General features: G+C 35.8%; 2 protein-coding genes and 1 pseudogene across 2 annotated transcripts; all 3 read left to right on the forward strand.

Annotated features, from left to right (window-relative positions):
• Nucleotides 1-1071: 1071 nt before the first annotated feature.
• LOC126702838 (probably inactive leucine-rich repeat receptor-like protein kinase At5g48380) lies at nt 1072-3653 on the forward strand (annotated as a pseudogene).
• Nucleotides 3654-13333: 9680 nt separating this feature from the next.
• LOC126702844 (probably inactive leucine-rich repeat receptor-like protein kinase At5g48380) lies at nt 13334-16937 on the forward strand. Its single transcript, XM_050401699.1, has 2 exons — nt 13334-14191; nt 15831-16937. Exons 1-2 carry the CDS (start codon nt 13334-13336, stop codon nt 16935-16937), a joined length of 1965 nt encoding a protein of 654 aa, XP_050257656.1.
• A 3061-nt stretch (nt 16938-19998) lies between these two features.
• Nucleotides 19999-20382, forward strand: LOC126702845 (probably inactive leucine-rich repeat receptor-like protein kinase At5g48380). Its single transcript, XM_050401701.1, has one exon. The coding sequence runs from the start codon at nt 19999-20001 to the stop codon at nt 20380-20382; it is 384 nt and encodes a 127-aa protein (XP_050257658.1).
• The last annotated feature ends 4834 nt before the right edge of the window (nt 20383-25216 follow it).

Here is a 25216-nt window from a genome sequence, read left to right on the forward strand (position 1 = left end):
CAGACCAAGACATCAATCAATTTTTTGTATAGGTGATAATTGAACTCCAAATTTCTTATACAACCATGAGAAACTTCACCAATTAAGCTAATTAAAACCCACCAAATGAGTAATAACTGATGTCTACATTGACTTCGTGATTGACTCTTTGTTAGAAAAAATAAAAAGTAGGGGTAACAAAAGAAAAAATGGTTGTAGCTTTTACATGGCCAAAAGAAAATGAAAACAGGCATGTTCTTCTTGAAAAATGCAAGGAACCACCCTTTTCTTGTTCTTATTTTATACCCAAGATTAACATACTGAATATTTCGCTAAATTAATATTTCGATAAAAAAAAAATAATTTAGGGTTTCAATTGTGCTGGATCTCTATTGATTTAATATTTTGGGTCATTCTTGAACATGGGAAAAAATGCAAACATGCACATTTTTTTTTCTTTTTAAAAAAATTAGTTATCATTTTACATTCTTAGCAAATTTAAAAATTAAAAAACAAAATTTGGGGCCTTTTGTTACTTTAATAGAGGCCATAAAATCTTCATAAATTTTTTTGGACAATTGGGGGTCCTAAGTTGCCTAAGGTTTAAGCTAGCACTACCCAAACTTGATATGGTCCATAACCTAATAAACCCGACCTGAATCCGACTTGACCTAACTTGTTTTTAGGTTTACTTCACGAGAAGGTATTTGGTACCAAATGATACCATGTCAGTTGTATTAAAATCAAATAAGTATGAGACATGTCAACAAAAAATAGCTAACCCACTAACACATGTTAGTGGGTAGTTATCTTTACATGTCTCTCATTTATTGAATTTTGATCTGGATGACCTAATATTATGTGATATAAAATACTTTTTCCTACTTCACATATTTGGTTGGTCATTTTTAAGCACTCGGACAATTATTTGGATAATCTAATAGAAGTTTAGTTTAAATGACTAATTTGACTAAGCATTGTTTATTGACTTCTTTTTCAATGAGCTGAAGTTGCTACTTGATATTTCTCTATAACTAGTTACGTACAATGCTTTCTACCTCTTGAGTATTCTTACTAAACTCTCAGAAGTAAATGGCTTATAGTGCCAAACTTGTCATAGCTTTACTTCACATATTTGCTTGGTCATTTCTGGACATTCTTGAAATAAGCAATGGCACAGAGACTGATATCTACTGCTTGAGGTCGATTAAAGAGTCACTAGAAGACCCCCTTTTTTTTTTTTTTTTGATACAAGATAGAATTCTACTCTAGCCTAATTTAAGTGTATATATGTGTGAAGCTCCCTCCTAGAGACTTGAACCCCGGCTCTTGCCCCCCACACTCCACAAGCACTTATACTTGTAGAGTGACCATCGCACCAAGGGTGTGCGGTGGTGAGTCACTAGAAGACCCTTACAACTACTTCAAATCATGGAATTTCAGCAACAACACGGAAGGTTTCATTTGTGAATTTGTTGGGGTTGAATGCTGGAATTCTGACAAAATAGAAGTATTAAATATCAAGTTGAAGAACATGGGGCTAAAGGGCCACTTTCCTAGGGAAATCGAGAATTGCTCATCGATGAGGAGTCTGGACCTGTCAGGTAATGAGCTTACAGGCACCATACCATCTGACATATCTATGTTGCTCGGGTTCGTGACCTCCCTTGATCTATCATCCAACAATTTTGCTGGTGAAGTCCTTAAGAGCATAGTGAATTGCATCTATCTAAATTTCCTTCGACTTGACAACAACCAGCTAACAGGATTTATCCCTCCAGAAATTAACCAGCTTCAGAGACTCAGCAATTTTAGTGTTGCTAACAATCTCTTATTAGGGCCGGTGCCTGTGTTTTTCGATCTTACCATTCCTGCAGAGAGCTGTGCAAATAATCTGGAACCTTGTCCTAAGAAGTTTATTGTTCTATTCAAAGAAGGATTTTTGATAGGCTGGGTTTCTGAAATGGTCTTACTAGTAGTTGTTATGTTTCTAAGATTACTTGTGAAGAAGGCTACAAACAAGATGATCAAGAAAATAATGAAAGAAGCAATTGGAGGAAACCAAGGGTCTTTCACTAATGGAAAAAACAAGAACATGATGATGGTAATCTCTTTCAACTTTTTTGTTTATATTTTCAAGTTTCTGTTATTGGCAACATGATTTCGAAAGACTATTTCAAATGATAAAACAATTAGAATATTTGTCTTGTTTAATATTGAAAGATCATCCTTACTGTCTGCTTCCCTCCCCTCTCTGAAAAATTATCTTACAAGAGGAGTGCCTTATGAGACGGGATTTATTATCTCATGCATCAATCATATAAAATGCCTCTCCCACATAAGTGTGGATCTCACAAGCATGGAACTCATCTCTACGTGAAAGGGGTGTTGTATGCAATTGTTACTCAATATACCACCTCCATGAGACTGTCACTAAATACTTTCTCTTCAATGTGCAACATATAGGTAGGGCAACTCGTACAACCGCTTAAAATAAACATCAATGCTAAATTTTGTTATAAATTTTGATTAGCACTAATGCAAAATGGCAAATGATTTGATCCATAGATTTCTCAAATGGAGGGAATGGTTACAAGAATGAGCTTTACAGAAATTAGTGACGTGACTGGCAATTTCAACACACACAAAGTTATTGGATTGGGAAAGATTGGGACCATGTACAAGGCAGTGCTTCCAAATTGTTGGCCTCTTGCGGTTAATAGGCTAAATAATGATCAATCTTATGAGAAACAATTCCTATCTGAGCTATCAGTTCTGAGTACATTGAGACATGATAACCTCGTTCCCCTCTTGGGATATTATAGCGAACAGACGAGAAACTTCTGGTGTACAAATATATATTGCATGGCAACCTTTATGATTGGCTACATGTAGGAGAAGGAGAACACAAAGATAAGATCTTGGAATGGCCTTTGAGGACTAAAATTGCGATTGGGATAGTAGGAGCCCTAGCATGGCTTCACCATAAGTATGATTTCTAAGTCGTCCATCTCAACTTGGATTCAAACTCAATCTTATTAGATAAGAATTTTGAGCCCAAGATATCAAATTTTGGTGGGGAAAAAATATCAAGTTCTGGAGGGGTAATGTTCATGAATTCAAATGTCATTGACACAAGCAATAGCTCTTTTGTAGACAATGGGGTATGGGAGTTGGGTTTTGTTAAAAATGATGTCTATGACTTTGGAATTCTACTTCTTGAGCTAATTACAAGGAAGGAACCCATTGAAATTAATAGTTATTCGTATGGTTTGAATGGGAGTTTGTCTGATTGGATAATTCACCTTTTGAGCGGTTCTTCTGATCTTTGCAATGTCATTGATAATTCTTTGATTGGCAGAGGATTTGATGGTGAAATCTTTGAGTTAATTAGAATTGCATGTACTTGTCTTAACCCCATCCCTAGTCAAAGGCCAACAATGCTTGAATTGTACAATACAATAAGTACTTTTGGGAAGAAAGATGGAATCACAAATGATTCTGAGATATTGATGCAACCTAAAATTGCTATTGCAAGCAACTCAATTGAAATCAATACAATAGGTACTTTTGGGGAGAGATATGGCATCACAAATGACTCTGAGATATTGATACAACTTGAAATTACTATTGCAAGTAGCTCAAATGAAATCGTTGAGGAAGAAATTGCATAGACCCATTGAAGCATGGCATACAAAGTGTAGCTTTCACATTTCAAAATAAATGTAACATACAGGGGCGGAGTTGTGTTGAAGGGTGGGAGGGCCATGGCCCCCCTAAAATTTTGAATTTAAAAAAAAAAATTATATATATATAATTATTTTAATGTTTTCAAAATTCAGTCTGTAAAAATAAGAGTTCCCCCCCCCCTCCCCCACCCCAAAATATTTGAATTAGTCCAATGATGCTCTTAAAAATAATAATTGGTCTAATAGTAATAAAGATATAACTTTATTTTTCGCAACTTTATTTTTTATTATAAAATGTGCTCTTATATCTGTTAAATATTTGATAAAGTTTGGCATCAAACTTGTTTGAATCTATTTTTTTTAACCCGTTATGTGGCAATTAATAAGTCATTGGCTCATTAAAAAAATCTTGTCATTAAAACTATACATGAAATGTGTCTTTAGTTGCCACATAATAGGTTAGAGTAAGATAGTTTCAAATATGTTTGGAGACTAATTTATTCCTCCAAGTTTTGGATCATTCATATTTTTGAAAATTTCATTAGTTCAATTGAAAGATTTTTTACTTACTTTAGTATAAAATTTGATAATTTATATTTAAAATGAAATTTTCTAAGAATTTCACTATGAAAATGGAAAAAATAAATTTTATTTTATGAAAGATCACCATCAAACATAATTTTTATTGAAAATACTAAGCTCTATTTTTTTTTCTGAGTGCGTGTATATATATAACTTATCAAATAAAAATGTGTGTATATGTGTGTGTGTGTGTGTATGTGAGAGTTGTCTTGATACATATATTAGTGCCGCAACTTTGCCCACCCAAACAAAAATTCTTGGCTCCGCCCCTGGTAACATATTTGCTGTCCCAAACGTTATTTGGGTTAAGTTTTCTTAATTTAGTCTTTTTCTGCCCTTCACTGTCTTTTTGTTATCTTTATGCCCTGAAATAAGATTATAAAAAAAGAAAAAAAAAATATTCTAGAGGTTTCGGAGCCACTGCAGTAGGAAGGGGAAACCGGACATTTGTTGAGGTTACAAAGAGAGACTAGTTGTATAAATGTTTTGCAAGTAGACTTTTGTAATTGGTACTTCCAGTAAATTTTCTATGCAATTGGATACTGGAGTGGTTTTTCTTTGAAGGAATTCTTCATTGGTTTTCCATTTGTCAAAACATTGTGCTTGGTTATTGTTTACTACTTTGTGCACTGGGTACAACTTAAAAAGAAAAAAAAAAAAATTTATCTTCATGTGTATGGAATTCCGAATAAATTTGTTTGATCTATCAATAAATCCGCTATATTATTATTTGAGGTGAAAATAGAATTTTCCATTTGGTATTAAATAAGATTTTTTCAACATTATAAATCACAAAAAGGATTTGAACATAAAGCCCCTTTTCAATAAACTTAACCCTGCCTACGAAGTTCTGTTGATTAAAAACTTTGAGGATAAATACGAATAGGAACAAAAGAAAACAATTGCACAAAACCAACAGTCCTTTCAGTGTATGCACTCACACAATTTTTGGACAGCATTAATTTGACAGCATTGTTTATTGACTTCGTGTTCCATGCACTGGAGTCTTAACTAGCGTTCTTCACGGTGCAATGACTTGGAAAATTAGACTCAGCAACTACTTTTGGAAAATTACTTATTTAGTAGTTTAGAGTCTTTAGACTGAAAAATTATTGAGTACTTCGGAGTACTATAAATGCGTACTCTCTCCTCTTACATGAATTATAAGTCCTATCATAAATTTAATTAGTGAGACCCACAATTATTTTAGACTCAATAATTTTCCACTTGACTTCAATTTTTATATATTCTTTGAAGCCCAAGAAATAATGGAAATGATCTATTTTCCAATCTGAAATTTCCTGGAAAGGATTATTTTAGACCATAATACATATGCTCTAGGCATTTTTTGAGTTTTTAATGCCAAACAGCCCACCACCGCCACTTCTAGGCGAGCTGGTACCCGGTTTGTAAGGAACCCATTATTTGGAGGTTCGAGCCTCCGCATTTACCAAGCAAAAAAAAAAAAAAGAAGGCCAAACAGCCCAAGGCGGGTGTATCTAATGGACTGCTTTTCTGGGTCGAAAGCCTTGAATGAGACTTTCTGAATTCAGCTCACTCTTTCCTTACTTAGCCCAAAGTACCAAAAAAAACAAAGAAAAAAAAAAAAAAAAGGCCTAAAAGCTTTGAATTTCACAAACGATTCGGATAGGTTTCGGAATGTGATCTTACTATCAAAGCTTCTAGCTGTAATAGTTTTTGCATTTGCACATGATTTGGTGATTTCTTCAATGACCAGTACAGTACAGTACTACTCCATCATCCACAGTTTTTCGAAAACAACTCCACCGACACCGTCCAATATAATCTCATAGACTCGGATCTTCTTTGTTCCCTAGTCCCATCAAACCAACCAAAGTAAACCGGGTCCATCTGAACAACTAAGTTAGACTGATACCTTCCCCTTTTTCCTTTGCGCTTTTGAAAATCGAGCATAACGAAATGATTTTTCTTGTTTGATTTGAGATTCATTGCTTTTTAACAATAAAATATAGGACAAAGTTAGCTTATAACTATATTTAATATTTTCTTATTAGATGTGAATCTTGTAACTATAAAATATATGACAAAGATTGTTTATAACTCCATTTAATAATTTTTTTATTAGACGTGAATTTTAACTGATTCACATTTCAAAGATCAATAGCTATGTTATCAATCAAATGTTTAAATTTTAAGATTTTACAATTTAAAATTATGCATAAAAATAAGTTTATAAATTAAATAGTAAATAAAATCTGATTGACATGTGTGTTAAGAATATAAAGAAAATGCAGTTTAATAATTAGATTTTCAAAATATGTAACTGTGTTGCTATGTTAATATTTTAGTGAGAATTATAGTCAATGACTACAAACTAGTTTATAACTAACCTTTGTCCTATAATATATCGGTAGCCATCTGTTTTAAGTTTAGGTTGATGTCCAATTCTAAAATCCAAACTTGACATTCAAAATTAAATTGGAGTCTTAAAAGGCTAACCATGAACGGCAGCTTGGCCCAACACACATGACTGCTTTTCAGAAAAACAGAACAAATCTAGATGTCATCATTTTCACTTTTTAGGATTGTGGCCAACACTGACTCAGTAATTGACTGTTTGTAAGAAGAAAATGTCGTTATAGCCTTTTAGGTAATCTAATTAATAATAATTTTATTATTATAGAGTTTAACCTATGTGTTGTGCAGATAGCACCCCAGGACTCAAATCAATAATAGTAAATAAGCGGAAATTAAATAACAAACACACACAATAGAACACAAGAATTTACGTGGTTCGGCAAACTGCCTACCTCCACGGAGACGACGGAGAAATTTCACTATAAAATTAGGGAGATACAATAGTACACAATAACACTCTCAAGAAATCCAAATCCTAATACACCCTAACTCTCTCTCACCCACAAGACAAGAAAACTCTATTCTTTTTCTTCTGCGGCTGCTGCTAGGGTTTTAGGAATTACTCTAATTCTCTCTATGTATTTTTTTTTTTTTGTTCAACCCAAACCTAATATATATATATATATATATATATATTATAGGTCGGCTATTACTAGGAGATACATTCCTAGTTGTATTCGGTTTCCTAATACTACTTGTATTTGATTTAGAAAACCAAATTGGGCTTTGGCAATTCAAGCCACACGGCCCACATCAACAAATCTCCACCTTGGCTTGAATTGATCAAGCTACACTAGCAAACTCCTCCATCGCCTCCACCTTAGCCCTTTAGGGCTCACAAGCTACAAACACCAATCAAGTCCAAGCAGTGCTTGAACTTGTCTGTGGGAACCGGCTTTGTTAACATATCAGAGGCATTCTCACTAGTGAGAACCTTCGACAAAGAAATATCACCGGATGAAACCCATTCTCTGATCTTGTGATACCGCACAGCAATATGCTTTGTTCTTACACGATATACCTGATTCTTCGCCAAATGAATTGCACTCTGACTATCACAATGTAGCACCATGCTATCCTACTTGAAACCAAGCTCATTAACCAGTCCACTAAGCCAAACGGCTTCTTTTCCTGCCTCTATCATCGCCATATATTTTGCTTCTGTAGTGGATAAAGCAACTACATCTTGTAGTGTCGACTTCTAGCAAATTGGGCCACCAGCAAACCTAAACACATAGCCTGTCGTGGACTTTCTAGAATCAAGGTCCCCTGCATAGTCAAAATCCACATAACCCACAGCTTCTGTACTAGCTCTCTGATCAAATAGGATATCGAAATCACGAGTGCCTGTAAGATATCGAAAGATCCACTTTACTACATTCCAATGCTCTTTGCCTGGATCTGCCATATACCTACTAACCACACTGACTGCATGAGAAATATCAGGCCTTGTGCACACCATCAAATACATAAGACACCCAACTGCATTTGCATATGGCACTTTAGACATATACTCTGACTCCTCATTTGAACTTGGACACAACTGTGAGGATAGTTTAAAATGGGCAGAAAGTGGTGTACTAACAGGTTTTGCATCAAGCATACTAAACCTCTCTAACACCTTCTTAAGATATCCCTTCTGAGATAACCATAATTTACCAGCCCTTCTATCTCGGTGAATTTCTATCCCAAGAATCTTCTTGGCAGCTCCAAGATCCTTCATGTCAAATTCACTACTCAACAAAGACTTCAACTTCACAATTTCTTGCTTACTCTTTGCAGCTACTAACATGTCATCAACATATAGAGCAAGAAATATATAAGAGCCATCAGCAAGTACTCTAAAATAAACACAACAATCATACTCACAACGCATGTACCCATGTGTGACCATGAATGAATCAAACCGTTTATACCATTGCCTGGGAGACTGCTTCAAGCCATATAATGATCTCTTCAATAGACAAACATAATCTTCCTTGCTAGGTTCTTTGAAGCCTTCGAGCTGTTGCATGTAAATCTCTTCTTCTAAATCTCCATGGAGGAATGCAGTCTTCACATCTAGCTGCTCTAACTCCATGTCATGCATTGTCACAAATCCTAGGATTACTCGAATTGAGGTGTGCTTCACAACTGGTGAAAAAATCTCATTATAATCAATTCCTTCTCTCTGTGAGTAACCCTTTGCCACTAACCGTGCCTTGAATTTTTCACCTTCCTTTTCTGACAATGCTTCTTTCTTACGGAATATCCACTTGCAACCAATAGCCTTCTTTCCCTTGGGCAATTTCACTAATTCCCAAGTCTTATTCTTCTGTAGTGACTCCATCTCTTCTGACATTGCTACAAGCCATTTATCATTGTCTTTCCTATTTGTAGCCTCCTTGAAAGTGAATGGATCTCCACCGCTGGTTACGAGAGCAAAACTAACCATGTCTTCAAAGCCATATCTCTGTGGTGCTTTGTGAACCCGCTTCTCTCTACCTTTAGCAATTGAATAAGACTCTTCTTGTTGCTGCTGTGGATCAATCTCAACATCACCCTTATCATTAGGTGAACTATTCTCGCCAAGCTCCACCTCAACAGTTAATTTCTCTTGTGGACTATCATCACATGTCTCTGCTTCATTCTATTTCAACATAAAGGCTTCATCAAATATGACATCTCTGCTGGTCACCGTTTTCTTTGAGATTGGATCCCAAAGCCTGTAGCCTTTAACACATTTTTCAAAACCAAGAAATACACATTTTCTTGACTTCGAATCCAATTTAGAACGCTCTCCACTCTGCACATGCACATAAGCTGGACAACCAAAGATTTTTAGACTTGAATAATCAACTGGTTTACCTGACCAAACCTCTTCTGGAATCTTGAAATCAATGGCTGAAGATGGAGATCTATTAATAATGAAGCTTGCTGTGTTAACTATCTCTGCCCAGAACACTTTAGGCAACCCTGCATTCAATCTCATGCATCTGGCTCTTTCTGCTAAGGTTCTGTTCATTCTCTCTGCAACCCCATTCTGCTGTGGAGTTCCTTTAACTGTGAAGTGACGAGTAATGCCTTCTAATTCACAAAATCTTATGAATTCTTTATCTCTATACTCTAGTCCATTATCTGTTCTAAGGTATTTTATTTTCCTGCCAGTCTGATTCTCAACCTGTGCTTTCCACCTTTTAAATATGCCAAACACATCAGACTTATGCTTCATAAAATAAATCCATACCTTTCTAGAGTAGTCATCAATGAAACTGACGAAATACTGAGCACTGCTATGAGAAGAAACTGATACTGGACCCCAAACATCTGAATGAATGTAGTCAAGAACACCCTTACTTGTATGAGAGCCTGTCTTGAAACTGACTCTATGCTGCTTCCCATACACACAATACTTGCAGAAGTCTAGCTTGCATGTCTTCACCCCTTTCAATAAATTTCTCTTGTGCAACTCTAACATACCACGTTCACCAATATGGCCAAGTCACATATGCCATAATTTTGTGTCGTCAGTGCTGGACTCCACCGGAGTGGTGACTGCAACTCTTCCTACAACAGTGTTCCCAATCAATCTGTAAAGCGTGCTTATTTTCTGTCCCTTCATCACCATCAAAGCACCTTTGGTAATCTTCATGATTCCACCCTTTAATGAGTATGAATAACCCAAATCATCCAATACTCCTAAAGAAATTAAATTCTTTCTAAGATCTGGAACATGTCTGACATTACTAAGAACTCTCACAACTCCATCAAACATCTTGATCTTCACGGTACCAATCCCAATAACTGGGCATGTAGCATCATTACCCATTTGGACCATACCACCGTTGTAAGGCTTATACGTGTCAAACCAATCTTTCTTTGGAGTCATATGATATGAGCATGCTGAATCTAAAACCCAAGATTCCAATAAAACATTGTTACTTGATGAGACTGAAAGTAAATCTGCACCAACTTCACTGTCATCTGATGTTTCTTCAGCAACACTAGCTGATTCTAGGGGCTTCTTTCCATTCTTCTTCTCCTCTAAATGCTCTTTCAACTCTTTACACTGATTCTTGTAGTGCCCTTTCTTGTGACAATAAAAGCACTCTACATCTTTCTTTGCACGTGATTTAGACTGTGATCTGTTCCTGTTGGAGTTTCGTCCTCTTGACCTGCTTCTACCCCTATTGCTTGACTCAGACTTTACAATAAGTCCATCAGCCTGAGAACCATCGCAATCTTGCTTCATCTTTATATGTGACAAAAGAGCACTGGTCACTTCCTCGAGTACTATAGTCTCTTTCCCGTACATCAACGTAGTTACTAGATGATCAAAAGAAGTAGGAAGCGATGCTAATAAGAGTAACGCTTTATCTTCGTCCTCATAATTCACCCCAAAACTTGACAGTTGGGTGTTCAACATGTTAAACGTGTTGAGATGCTCCAACAGATCAGAACCCTCCTGCATATGCAAACTATACAGTTGCTTCTTCACGTACAACTTGTTCGTCAGATTCTTTCTCATATAAAGACCTTCTAGTTTTTCCCAAACCTCCTTTGCGGTCTTTGCTTCTAGGATGTTGTGAATGACCTCATCACCTAGGTTAAGACGAATAGCGCTAGCTGGTTTCTCATCCATCTCTACCCATTCTACATCCTTCATCGTTTCCAGTTTCTTCTCCTTCCCAAGTATGGCCTTATGAACTCCTTGTTGAATTAGGAGATCCTTCATCCGCCTTTGCCAAAGTGAAAAATTTCCCTTACCACAAAACTTCTCTACATCATTCTTTGTGCTTGACATCTTTACTGTATTCAAAGGATTGAATCCTAACCTTGCTCTGATACCACTTGTTGTGCAGATAGCACCCCAGGACTCAAATCAATAATAGTAAATAAGTGGAAATTAAATAACAAGCACACACAATAGAACACAAGAATTTACGTGGTTCGGCAAACTGCCTACCTCCACGGAGACGACGGAGAAATTTCACTATAAAATTAGGGAGATACAATAGTGCACAATAACACTCTCAAGAAATCCAAATCCCAATACACCCTAACTCTCTCTCACCCACAAGACAAGAAAACTCTATTCTTCTTCTTCTGCGGCTGCTGCTAGGGTTTTAGGAATTACTCTAATTCTCTCTATGTATTTTTTTTTTTTGTTCAACCCAAACCTAATATATATATATATATATTATAGGTCGGCTATTACTAGGAGATACATTCCTAGTTGTATTCGGTTTCCTAATACTACTTGTATTTGATTTAGAAAACCAAATTGGGCTTTGGCAATTCAAGCCACACGGCCCACATCAACACTATGGTATATGCTTCTAATGATTATACTCTTTATCATCAAACCAAGATATCAATCAATTTTTTTGTATAGGTGAGAATTGAATCCCAAATTTCTTATTCAACCATAACAAATTTTACCAATTAAGCTAACTAAAACCCATCAAATGAGTAATAATTGATGTCTACATTAACTCCGTGATTGACACCAAAAAAAAAAAAAAAAAAATTGGGGTAACAGAACAAAAACAAAAAAATGTTGCAGCTTTTTCTTGGCCAAAAGAAAACGAAAATAGGCATGTTCATCTCGGAAAATGCAAGGAACCGCCCTTTTCTTGTTCTTATTTTATACCCAAGATTAACATATTGAATATTTTGCTAAATTGATATTTCGATAAAAAATAATAATTTAGAGTTTCAATTGTGCTGGATCTCTATTGATTTAATATTTTGGGGCATTCTTGAACATGGAAAAAATGCAAACATGCACATTTTTTTTCTTTTTAAAAAATTAGTTATCATTTTACATTCTTAGCAAATTTAAAAATTAAATAAAAAAAAATTGGCGCTTTTTGTTACTTTAATAGAGGCCTTAAAATCTTCATAAAAAAGTTTGGACAAATTGGGGGAACTAAGTTGCCTAGGGTTTAAGCTACCACTGCCCAAACCTGATATGGTCCATAACCTGATAAATCTGATCTGAATCCAACTTGACCTAACTTGTTTTAGGTTAATTCACGAGAAAGTATTTGGTAGCAAATGATAATACCATGTCAGCAATATTAAAATCAAATAAGTGCGAGACATTTTAACAAAAAATAACTAACCCACTAACACATGTTAGTAGGTAGTTATTTTTACACGACTCTTGTTTATTGAAATTTGATCTAGATAATGCGATATTATTTGATATAAAATACTTTTTCCTACTTTACATATTTGCTTGGTCATTTTTAAGCACTTAGACAATTATTTGGATAATCTCATAGAAGTTTAGTTTAAATGACTAATTTGACTGAGCATTGTTTATTGACTTCTTTTCAATGAGCTGAAGTTGCTACTTGAAGGGGCATTAAGTTCGACTTCCGGATTCCGGACTTTCGACTACCGTTCTTTATGGTGCATGACTTGGAAAAATGGACCCAGCATTTTCATTTTACTTTTTGACCTCTGACTCAGCAATTACTTTTTTACGTTCCTCCAAAAAAACAAGGGCTCAAATTTCGGCCATTTCTTCCGAAACACTTTTTCTTATATGTTCTTCGAGAATTAAAGAATTAACGTGTGTGATCAATTTTCCAGTTTGAAATTTCTTGAAAATGATTGTTTTGATATTTCTCTATAACTCGTTATGTACAATCCTTTCTACCTCTTGAGTATTCTTACTAAACACTCAGAAGCAAATGGCTCATAGTGCCAAACTCGTAGCTCTTATTCACATATTTGCTTTGTCATTTCTGGATATTCTTGAAATAAGCAATGGCACAGAGACTGATATCTACTGCTTGAGGTCGATTAAAGAGTCACTAGAAGACCCTTACAACTACTTCAAATCATGGAATTTCAGCAACAACACAGAAGGTTTCATCTGTGACTTTGTTGGGATCGAATGCTGGAACTCTGATGAAAACAAAGTATTTAATATCAAGTTGAAGAACATGGGGCTAAAGGGCCACTTTCCTCGGGAAATCGAGAACTGCACATTGATAAAGGGTCTGGACCTGTCAGGCAATGAGCTTACAGGCACCATACCATCTGACATATCTATGTTGCTCCCGCACGCGACCTCCATTGATCTATCATCCAACAATTTTGCTGGTGAAATCCCTAAGAGCATAGTGAATTGCACCTATCTAAGTGTCCTTCGACTTGACAACAACCAGCTAACGGGATTTATCCCTCCAAAAATTAACCAGCTTCGGAGTCTTGACAAGTTTAGTGTTGCTAACAATCTCTTGTCAGGGCCGGTGCCTGTGTTTTCCTATCATAAAATTCCCTTAGAGAGTTACGCAAATAATCCGGGACTTTGTGGGGCTCCATTGGAACCTTGCTTGCCTTCTCCTAAGAAGTTTATTGTTCTATTCAAAGAAGGATTTCTGGTAGGCTGGAGTACTGATATGGTCTCGGTGGTAGTTATGTTCCGTAATACACTAAGATTTCTTATGAAAAAGGCAACAACCAAGAAGAACAAGAAAATAAAGAAAGCAGTGATTGGAGGAGCCCGATGGTGTTTTACTGATGAAAGAAGCAGGAATATGATGGTAATCTTTCTTAGATCCTGTTTGTTTCTAATTTCATGTTTCTTTTGTCCAATACATGATTGCAAAAGACTATTTTCAAAAAGAAAAAACGACAAATATATTTGTATCCTAGTTACAATCCAAAACAATGTTAAAAACATCAAAGAAGCCCTCTTACACTGCCAAAAAGAGCTTTACTTACATATTCATGATCCTTACGTTTCAACATTAAATGGTCATATTTACTATCTGCTTCTCTCCCTTTGAAAAATTATGTTATGGGAGCCCCTCTCACATTTGGGTGCCACAGATATTTAGGGAAAAACCAAATACGAGAGGGGTGCCTCATGAGTAAGGGTCATCAAATAGCCCATGACCCTTGAGTTGGCCTAGTAGCCTGCTAGCCTACCAGGCTAATGGGCAGCCTAGCCCGGTAATATTGAAACCCATGGACAGCTCAGTAGCCCAATGGGACAGGCTATGAGTTGGTTTCTTTACCCATGGGCGCCTGGTGGGCCGGCCCATCAACCCAGCCCATTAGTTCGACCCGTTAGCCTGACTTATTGCCCAAAATTTATAACAAAATAATTTGGGGGTTGGGTGGGTGAGGGATTGAACTTTAGACATTATAAAAACTTTAAGACCACACACCTAACCACCAAATACTTGGAATGATTGTGATACAGTATGCATAATAAATATATATATTTTGGTATTAGTCTAGTAGCTTTGATTTTTAAAACAAAGTTACTAAGATGACTGTTGCCCTACCTCTGTGCCTCTAGAAAGAAAGTCATTCTTTCCTTTGATAAATTCCAATTCTTTCCTTACAAGTTACAATTATAGAAGAAATTCCTTTAAAAAAAAAAAAAAAAAAAGCTTACCGTTGGTTGGAAGAAATTCTTTCCTTAATGAGTTGATATTTGATTCTTCATATATTTCCTTTAAGAATTGATATTGTATTCTTCAAATATTTCCTTTAAGAATTGATATTTGAAGAATCAAATATTGTTCAAACGGTAAGCATTCTTAAAGGAAATTTCTATTAAAAATGCTTACCGTTTGAACAATACAAAAGTCAGTTTTCTCTTTCCTCTTTTTTTTATTTTTTTATTTTTTGGGTATTCACGTATCCAATCTATAAATACCTATACCCATTAAACCCACCTCAGTAGCCTAGCCCGCTAAAGCCCAAGTGGGCATTGCCCATGTGTAGGGCCGTGGGCTAGGGTTTTTCCATCCAGCCCGGCTTGACCTAGCCCATTGACTAGTCAGCAGCCCGTTAAGCCCAGCCCATTAGACCCATGGGCCAAGTAAAAACGGGCTGGGCCGGCCCGGCCCGGCCCATTAACGAGGCCTACTCATGAGATGAGATTTATTACTTGTTTAATATTTGCAAATAATGCTCTTTTCACATGGGCATAGACCTTACAAGATTGGGACCCATTTGTATGTGAGAGGTGTATTGTATGCAATTATTATACAATATATCACCTCCATGAAATGATCTCCAATGAGATACTTTCTCTCCCCCAATTTTTCATGAGTAGGCACTTCGTACAACCATTTAAAAGAAACATCTATGTTAAATTTATTTATTTATTTATTTTATAAATTTTGATTAGCACTAATGAAAAATGGTAAATGATTTGATCCACAGATGTCTCAGATGCAGAAAATGGCTATTAGAATGAGTTTTATAGAAATTAGTCAGGCGACTGGCAATTTCAACACACACAATGTCATTGGATTAGGAAAGATTGGGATGATGTACAAGGCAGTGATTCCAAATTGCTGGCCTCTTGCAGTTAAGAGGTTAACTAATTGTCAATCTCATGAGACACAATTCCTATCTGAGCTATCAGCTCTGGGTATATTGAGACATGATAACTTGGTTCCCCTCCTTGGATACTGTAGCGAACAGAACGAGAAACTTCTGGTGTACAAATACATATTGCATGGCAACCTTTATGATTGGCTACATGTAGGAGAAGGAGAACACAAGGATAAAATATTGGAATGGCATTCGAGGACTAAAATTGCGATTGGGATAGCAAGAGGCCTATCATGGCTTCACCATAAGTATGATTTCCGAGTGGTCCACCTCAACTTGGGTTCAAACTCTATCTTATTAGATAAGAATTTTGAGCCCAAGATATCAAATTTTGGGGGAGCAAAAATATCAAGTTCTAGTGGGATAATGTTCACAAATTCAAACGTCATTGACACAAGCAATAGCTCTTTTGTAGACAGTGGGGTATGGGAGTTGGGTTTTGTTAAAAAGGATGTCTATGACTTTGGAATTCTACTTCTTGAGCTAATTACAAGGAAGGAACCCATTGAAATTAATAGTTTTTCATACGATTTTAATGGGAGTTTGTTTGATTGGATAACCCACTTTTTGAGAAATTCATCTGATATTTACAGTGTTATTGATAATTCTCTAATTGGCAGAGGATTTGATGACGAAATCTTTGAGTTACTTAGAATTGCATGTACTTGTCTTAACCCCTTCCCTAGTCAAAGGCCAACAATGCTTGAATTGTACAATACAATAAGTACTTTTGGGGAGAGAGATGGCCTCACAAATGACTCTGAGATATTGATGGAACCTGAAATTGCTATTGCAAGTAGCTCAATTGACATCAATACAATAAGTACTTTTGGGGAGAGATATGGCAGCACAAATGACTCTGAGATATTGATGCAATCTGAAATTGCTATTGCAAATAGCTCAAATGAAATTGTTGAGGTAGAAATTGCATAGACCAATTGAAGCATGATACACAGAGTGTAGCTTCAACATTTCGAAATATATGTAACATATTTGCTGTCCCAAACGTTATTTGGGTTACATTTTCTTAATGTAATATTTTTTCTGCCCTTCACTGTCTTTTTGTTATCATTATCCCCTGAAATAAGAATAAAAAAAAAAAAAAAAAAAAGGATTCTAGAGGTTTTGGAGCCACTGCAGTGGGAAGGGGAAACCAGACATTTATTGAGGTTACAAAGAGAGACTAGTTGTATAAATGTTTTTCAAGTGAACTATTGTAATCGGTTCTTCCAGTGAATTTTCTATGCAATTTGATACTAGAGTGGTTTTTCTTTGAAGGAATTCTTCATTGGTTTTCCATTTGCCAAAAAGTTGTGCTTGGCTATTGTTTATTGCTTTGTGCACCGGATACAATTTTTTTTTTTTAATTATCTTCTTGTGTATGGAATTCCTAATAAATTTGTGTGATCTATCAATAAATCCACTATATTATTATTTGAGGTGAAAATAGAATTTTCCTTTTGGTATTAAATAAGACTTTTTCAACATTATAAATCACAAAAATGATTTGAACATAAAACCCCTTTTCAATAAACTAAACTCTGCCTACAAAGTTTTGTTGATTAAAAACTTTTGAGGATAAATACGAATAGGAACAAAAGAAAACAATTGGTGGGGACATATCCTCCACCCAAATTGCACGAAACCAACAGATTGTTGGACAAGCTCAGAGAAATTTCGTTTACATGCAGTAATTTGACAGCACTTTTATTGACTTCGTGTTCCATGCCCTGGAGTAACAACTAGCGTTCTTGACGGTGCAATGACTTGGAAAATTAGACTCAGCAACCACTTTCGGAAAATTACTTATCTAGTAATTTAGACTTCGCTTCAATTTTTATATATTCTTTGAAGCTCCAAGAATTAATGGAAATGATCTATTTTCCAATCTGAAATTTCCCGGAAAGGATTTTGTTTCAATCTGCCTCTTTCTAAGTGGTTACACGTACGGCTCTTTACGCCTGCGTTTTCTTGCTAAATACTGACTAGCGAATGGATGAAGGGCCGGACCCAAGAAACCCTAAGAAAAAAAGCAAAAAGAAAAATTTGGATCCCCTAGCCTAGAAAAAAAAAAAAAAAAAAAAAAAGTTTTTTTTATTGGTTATATGTATATATATTTTTTTTGGAATTGTGATTCCCTCTTCCAAAAACTTAGACCCATTCCCTTTTAATTAGCTTAGCCCAATTAATAACTACTCAACTCGAAAACTTAACAAAGACAAACTTTAAAATAAAAATTGTAAATTGCAAATTGTACCCCTAAAATTTGAGGGTGTTTGGATTTTATACCCTGAAATTTCAAACTTTAGATTTTACCCCCTAAAGTTCGGAAGTGTTTGGATTTTACACAAAATTTTTTTGAAACTTTAGGGGGTTTAAAATCCAAACACTCCCAAACTTTAGGTAGTAAAATCCAATTACTCTTGAAATATAGGGAGTAAATCCTAAATTTTAAAACGTCAAGGAGTTAAATCCAAACACCCCCAAACATTAAGGGGTAAAATCCAAATTCTAAATTTAAGAGTGAAAAATCTAATCATCCCTAAACTTTAGGGGTGTAATCTGCAATTTACCCAAATAAAAAATAAAAAATCATAGTCAGCCCAATATTAAAGTACTAGCATCAGTTGATCTAAACATTCTAAATATTTAGTATTTAAAACACCAAATACCAAAAAAACTACTATACAAGACATTTCAAATGTTATATTAAAGTAGTAAAAGTAAGTTTTGATCTGTGAAAATAAATTTTTTTTTTTTAAACAACTAATGCTCTTCAGAAACAATATTATTATGTATTTTTTTGTCTTTGTTGGTAGATAATTACATCTTAATATATTAAGAAACAATGATTTTTTTCTTCTTATACTTCAGTCGCCCTTGCTTGAAATCCTAGGTCCACCCTCTTCACTATTTTTCACAAATTTTCTTGTTCATTTTGGAATATTCTTGACATAGGCAAAGGCTTAGTGATTGCTGGAAATCAATTAAACATTCACTTGAAGACCCTTACAACTACCCTAAATATTCATGGAGCTTCAACAACAAGTGTCAGTTTTTAGACCCCTTAAAACCACAAACAAATTAACCTAGGTAATTAGCCAAGTTGTTACTTAGTCCAAATTCAAAGTCTAGGTTATCACAATTAAACAATCATATCATGCATAGCAGCGGAAAATAAATAAGACAATGATATGATCACCCAGGAAACCAAACCGATAAAAACCTGGGGAGGATTTGACCTAGCTATCCTCAAGGTAAACTTGAATCCACTATCTTGAAAGAATCGAAGTTCATACAAAAGGACTTACAAGCACCTCCGCTTGACTTCCTAATGCTACCAACCAGTAGAACTTACTGACACGACCACGTGCAAGCTCCAAATCCACGGACTTCTTCTTTCTTGGATTCCCACCAGCTACAAGCACCCCCGCTTGTGTATTCTTTAAGCTTTAAGGGCAGCAACTGTTTTGATCATCAAGGTGTAGAAAAATATCTCCTCCTTGAAAACCCTAAGTTTGTGTAAAGGAAAGCTCCTCTAGATTTCGCAAGAGATTTACACAAACCGCAATATGAGCAACACTAAAACGTGACTAGGGTTTGCCTTTTATACTTAGGACAAATAAGAAACCCTAAAAAAACGTTTTAAAACAACTAGGGCTGAGTTGGAAAATTCTGCAGAAAAGCGATCTGCCTGAGCTTCGATCGGTCGAGCCTAAGCTTCGATCGATCGAGCCAGGCCAAAAGCCACAATGCTTTCTGCTTTACACTCGATTCCAACTTTACATTGACATACAACTTTGAGCTAGCTTTAAACACTTCTAAACACATTGTTTTGATCATGGTTTGCCAACAATACAAATTAGAGTTCTAAATACATAAAGTCCTACACTTTAGAACCTAACAACAAGGTTGAAGTTTCATTTGTAAATTTGTTGGGGTCGAATGTTGGTACCCTCATGAGAATAAGGTCTTAAATCTCAGGCTCAGTGACATGGGGCTCAGGGGCCAGTTCCCCTGGGACATTAAAAACTACACAAGTCTAACAGGGTTAGACCTCTCGAATAATGTACTTTCAGGACCCCTCCTATTTGACATAGTAGAGTTAGTCCCGTCTCTCACAAGCTTTGACCTCTCAATCAACAGATTTTCTTGCGAAATCCCAAAGAACTTTGTCAATTGCAGTTATCTAAATGTCCTTAAACTTGACCAAAACCAACTAACTGGTGAAATCCCTCCCAAATTAGGCATCCCTGGTCGTATTAAAACTTTTGGTGTCTTTAACAATATGTTGTCAGGGGTTGTCCCTTACTTTGTCGATACCAATGTTCTAGCCGATTGCTTTGCTAACAATAAGGAACTTTCACAAACACCTTAAAGATGTAAATAGTGTTGACTAAACTTATCAACTTGAACTTCAATTTACAATTTTACACAGTTTCAGTAAACTATCAACATCAAATACATGAAGTACTTAATCACAACATGCTCAGACTCATAGATTCGTAATAGAAATAAATATTCAAAAACTCAACAATTCAACCAGACTAAAGAAATAATTTTTTTAAAACAAAAACAAGAACCAAAAGGAAACTGTAGTGACCAAGAGGCACAGACCACCAGGACGGGCATGGGTGCAATGAGGTGAGGACTTGCAAACCATGGATTCTCATATCGCTTGGGAATGGAAAAGTGGAATGCCTTATATGTGGGTTGAATATCTAAATATAAACAACGTGTTTTCCTTGGCTTTATGCCTGGGAGAAACAGACAATATTATTGACATGAGGATTGGGGTGTTACAAATGGTATTAGAGCTTGAACCCAACTGAAAGTGTGGGGGACCCACACATAAGGATATATGTTCTTGTAAGAGGGTGGATTTTAGTGATCCATAAATTTAAGAGGCACAGGCAACATGGACAAGCATGGGTGCAATGAGGTGAAGACTTGCAATTCATGGAATTCCACATTGCTTGGGTGTGATAAAGGTGAAGACCATAAATGTGGGCTGAATATCTAAATGTGAATAACGTGTTTTCCATAGCTTTGTTCCAGGAAGAAACAAAGTCGTGAGGAGTATGGATCTCAAAGTGGACAATAATGTTTACATGAGGATTGGGGCATTATAGAAATATTTGAAACAAAAAGAACAAGGCGTTAAAGCTTTTTTTAGAAACGTTATGTGAAGATAGTTTTCGGTATTTTTTTCTATATTTTGTAGTAGCAAAAATAAAAATTAATCAACAAAAAACTATCTATTAACTTCCTTTATTCAACTTGGTATGAGATAGAGTTAGTTGCAACTAATATTTTTTTGAAAACAACTTTATCTCATTTGAAACTAAATAAGAAAAACGGTTTTATCTCACTCAAAACTAAATAAAGGAAGTCAAATGGTAGTTTTCCAACTCATTTTAAGGTCACTACCAAACTTTAAAAAAATGAAATAATTTTCAAGAAAATATTTTTTGGAAAATGAATAATATTCCATAAAATGTTAATGTTCAAACAAACAAAGCGTAAGTGTCCATTTGACTTCAGCTTCTTCAATTTTTATTATTTTATTTTTAATAATTGTTTTTGCTGAAAGTATTAAAAATTATACTTAAACTTTGAAAATGTGAAAAAAGAAAAAAATTTTGTGTTTTAATTTTAAAAAACTTCACATAAAATTTAAAAACTTATTGTAAGGACTCAATTTGTAACGATCCCAAATTTGTATTGGGTTCGTACGTTAAAGGCCCAAACAATAAATTTGTAGAGCGCGGATATCAAAGAACTAGGTTAACTTCAAAAGAAAAACGATTGTACTTCACGTTTACAGATGGATTAGCACTAATATAACGATCCATTTCTCCTTGAAACAAGTTCAGCTCTTTATTTCATAAGGTTTTCTCCTAAGTACTCTTTGTTTAGAACTTCCGATCCTTTCTCTTAATGCATTCTTTCATGTTGACAGTTTTTAGACCCCTTAAACAATTGATTAAACCTAGGTAATTAGCCAAGTTGTTACTTAGTCTAATTAAACAAGTCTAGGTTATCACAAATATATCATATCATGCATAGCAGCGGAAAATAAATAAGACAATGATATGATCACCCAAGAAACCAAACCGGTAAAAACCTGGGGAGGATTTGACCAAGCTATCCTTAAGGTAAACTTGAATCCACTATCTTGAAAGAATTGAAGTTCATACAAAAGGACTTACAAGCACCCCCGCTCGACTTCCTAATGCTACCAACTAGTAGAACTTACTGACACGACCACGTGCAAGCTCCGAATCCACGGACTCCTTCTTTCTTGGATTCCCACCAGCTACAAGCACCCCCGCTTGTGTATTCTTTAAGCTTTAATGGTAGCAACTGAATTGATCATCAAGGTCTAGAAAATATCTCCTCCTTGAAAACCCTAAGTTTGTGTAAAGGAAAGCTCCTCTAGATCTCACAAGAGATTTACACAAACCGCAATATGAGCAACACTAAAACGTGGGTAGGGTTTGCCTTTTATACTTAGGACAAATAAGAAACCCTAAAAACGTTTTAAAACAAATAGGGCTGAGTTGGAAAATTCTGCAGAAAAGCGATCTGCCCGAGCTTCGATCGGTCGAGCCTAAGCTTCGATCGATCGAGCCAGGCCAAAAGCCACAGTGCTTCCTGCTTTACACTCGATTCCAACTTTACATTGACATACAACTTTGAGCTAGACTTAAACACTTCTAAACACATTGTTTTGATCATGGTTTGCCAACAATACAAATTAGAGTTCTAAATACATAAAATCCTAAGACTTTAGAACCTAACACATGTTATATACTGCCCTCTTGATGTCATCTTCATCACACACGTGTAGGTTGGATTCGGGAGATCCCTTTCTGTCCCATCTAACACCTTCTGGAACCTCTAACCAGCAGCTGTAAGGCTGCTTCATCACTGTTCAGGCATCACTTCCACATTAATGCGGCCAGAGAGTTGGTTGAGAGGCAATTAATGCGGAGGCAGCTGTTGTTAAAGATATTCGTTTACCTTTTCTTTCCTGCCCTTGGTCCCATATCCCACCTTTAGTGGTAACATAGCTCTGAAGTGTGTTCACAACAATATGGCGTTCAAGTCGTCCTTGGACACATATTGCCAAAAAGGATTTTGTCCTCAAATGAATACTGAACTCATCTCACGTAATATCTACTCGTCTTTTCATTTGGTTACCCTTATAACCTGATATAGGCCTCCTCGAACAGTTTTACGTCCTCAGATGGGCCACAGGCCCAATTAACACGGTTTTAATAATTATTAATTAACCGGGACCCACACTTATCAAATAAGTTGTAGGCAAACGAAGACTAAGTATGAAACAAAATGATTTACTATTTTTTAAAAGTAAACTTATATTGTTTTGAGCTAATGTGACATTTAATAACTAAGAGCTTTAAAGCTCAATTAATTGGTAGCTCATGATATTTCCTAGGAAGACATCCAAATTCAAATCCTCTCACCCTAACTATAACTGTATATAAAAAATAAAAGGGTCTGTATTGGCTATCAAGTTCTAGAGGGGTAATGTTCATGCATTCAAATGTCATTGACACAAGTAATAGCTCTTTTGTAGACAGTGGGGTATGGGAGTTGGGTTTTGTTAAAAAGGATGTCTATGACTTTGGAAATATTCTGCTTCTTGAGCTAATTACAAGGAAGGAACCCATTGAAATTAACAGTTATTCATACGGTTTGAATGGGAGTTTGTTTGATTGGATAACTCACCTTTTGAGTGGTTATTCTAATCGGTAGAGGATTTGATGGTGAAATCTTTGAGTTACTTAGAATTGCATGTACCTGTCTTAACCCCTTCTGTAGTCAAAGGCCAACAATGCTTGAATTGTACAATACAATAAGTACTTTTGGGGAGAAAGATGGAATCACAAATGACTTTGAGATATCGATGCAACCGGAAATTGCTATTGCAAGTAGCTCAATTGAAACCAATACAATAAGTACTTTTGGGGAGAGATATGGCATCACAAATGACTCTGAAATATTGATACAATCTGAAATTGCTATTGCAAGTAGCTCAAATGAAATTGTTGGGGTAGAAATTGCACAGACCAATTGAAGCAGGACATACAAAGTGTAGCTTTCACATTTTGAAAAATATGTAACAAATTTGCTGTCTCAAACTTATTTGGGTTATGTTTTCTTAATGTAATGTTTTTCTGTCCTTCACTGTCTTTTTGTTATCTTTATCCCCTGAAATAAGAATAAAAAAATATGTTGGATATATTTTGATTTAAGACATATAATTCTATATACGTATCAGTTCAATTGATCTGTATAGGTCAGGAAAGATTTTTGGACATATTATGCCGAGACCTCGGTGACACAAGCTTGTGGAAAATGATACAGGGTCTATCTTTACTAGGATGATCCGATATTTTTCACTTCGCTTGAGTCTTTGATACAAATCTCCTTTTATACATAAGGGTCCAAGGGACTTGTATTCGGTTAGTGTGAGAAGTGTTAAATGAACCTTTAGGCTTCAACCCTCCCAGCTATAGCCGTCGTGAAGGAACTAAACTACTGATATCAATACATGTAGGGTCTTGATTAAGGCGCAATTGTAAGGCATTATGCTTTGATTAGTTGCCCTCACAATTTTGTCTCTGCCTCAACCCTCCAAGCCATGGCCGCCTTGATGCTCCATGAAGTAAAAACGTGCTTGGGGATCGCTAAACCCAGTACAGGGCTTGGTGAGGACCATGTGCTAGAATGGAGATATTTCTAGAGTATTTCTCATTGTGGGATATTTTTAGGAGTTTCTCCTTAATCCTTAAGCGTTGATTTCTTGAAACCATAGAGTTTGTTCCTTAACCATTGACACTGTTCTGCGTTCCAGATTGCAGACAAGGTTCATTTAAAGGAAGGATTCTAGAGGTTTTGGAGACACTGCAGTGGAAAGGGGAAACCGGACATTTGTTGAAGTTACATAGAGAGACTAGTTGTATAAGGGCCGTTTGGATGGAGGGAAGAAAGAGGGGGACTGGAGCGGAGTAGAGTAGAGTTAGCTAAAAATAGGCTAATTTTGAGCTAAATCTACTCTCCCTCCCTCCCCTCAATCCAAACGGACCATAAATGTTTTGCAAGTAGACTATTGTAATTGGTTCTTCTAGTGAATTTTCTATCCAATTGGAGAATCTGGAGTGGTTTTTCTTTGAAAGAAT

The sequence above is a fragment of the Quercus robur genome, chromosome 10, assembly GCF_932294415.1.
Source record: "Quercus robur chromosome 10, dhQueRobu3.1, whole genome shotgun sequence".
Classification (NCBI taxonomy): domain Eukaryota; kingdom Viridiplantae; phylum Streptophyta; class Magnoliopsida; order Fagales; family Fagaceae; genus Quercus; species Quercus robur.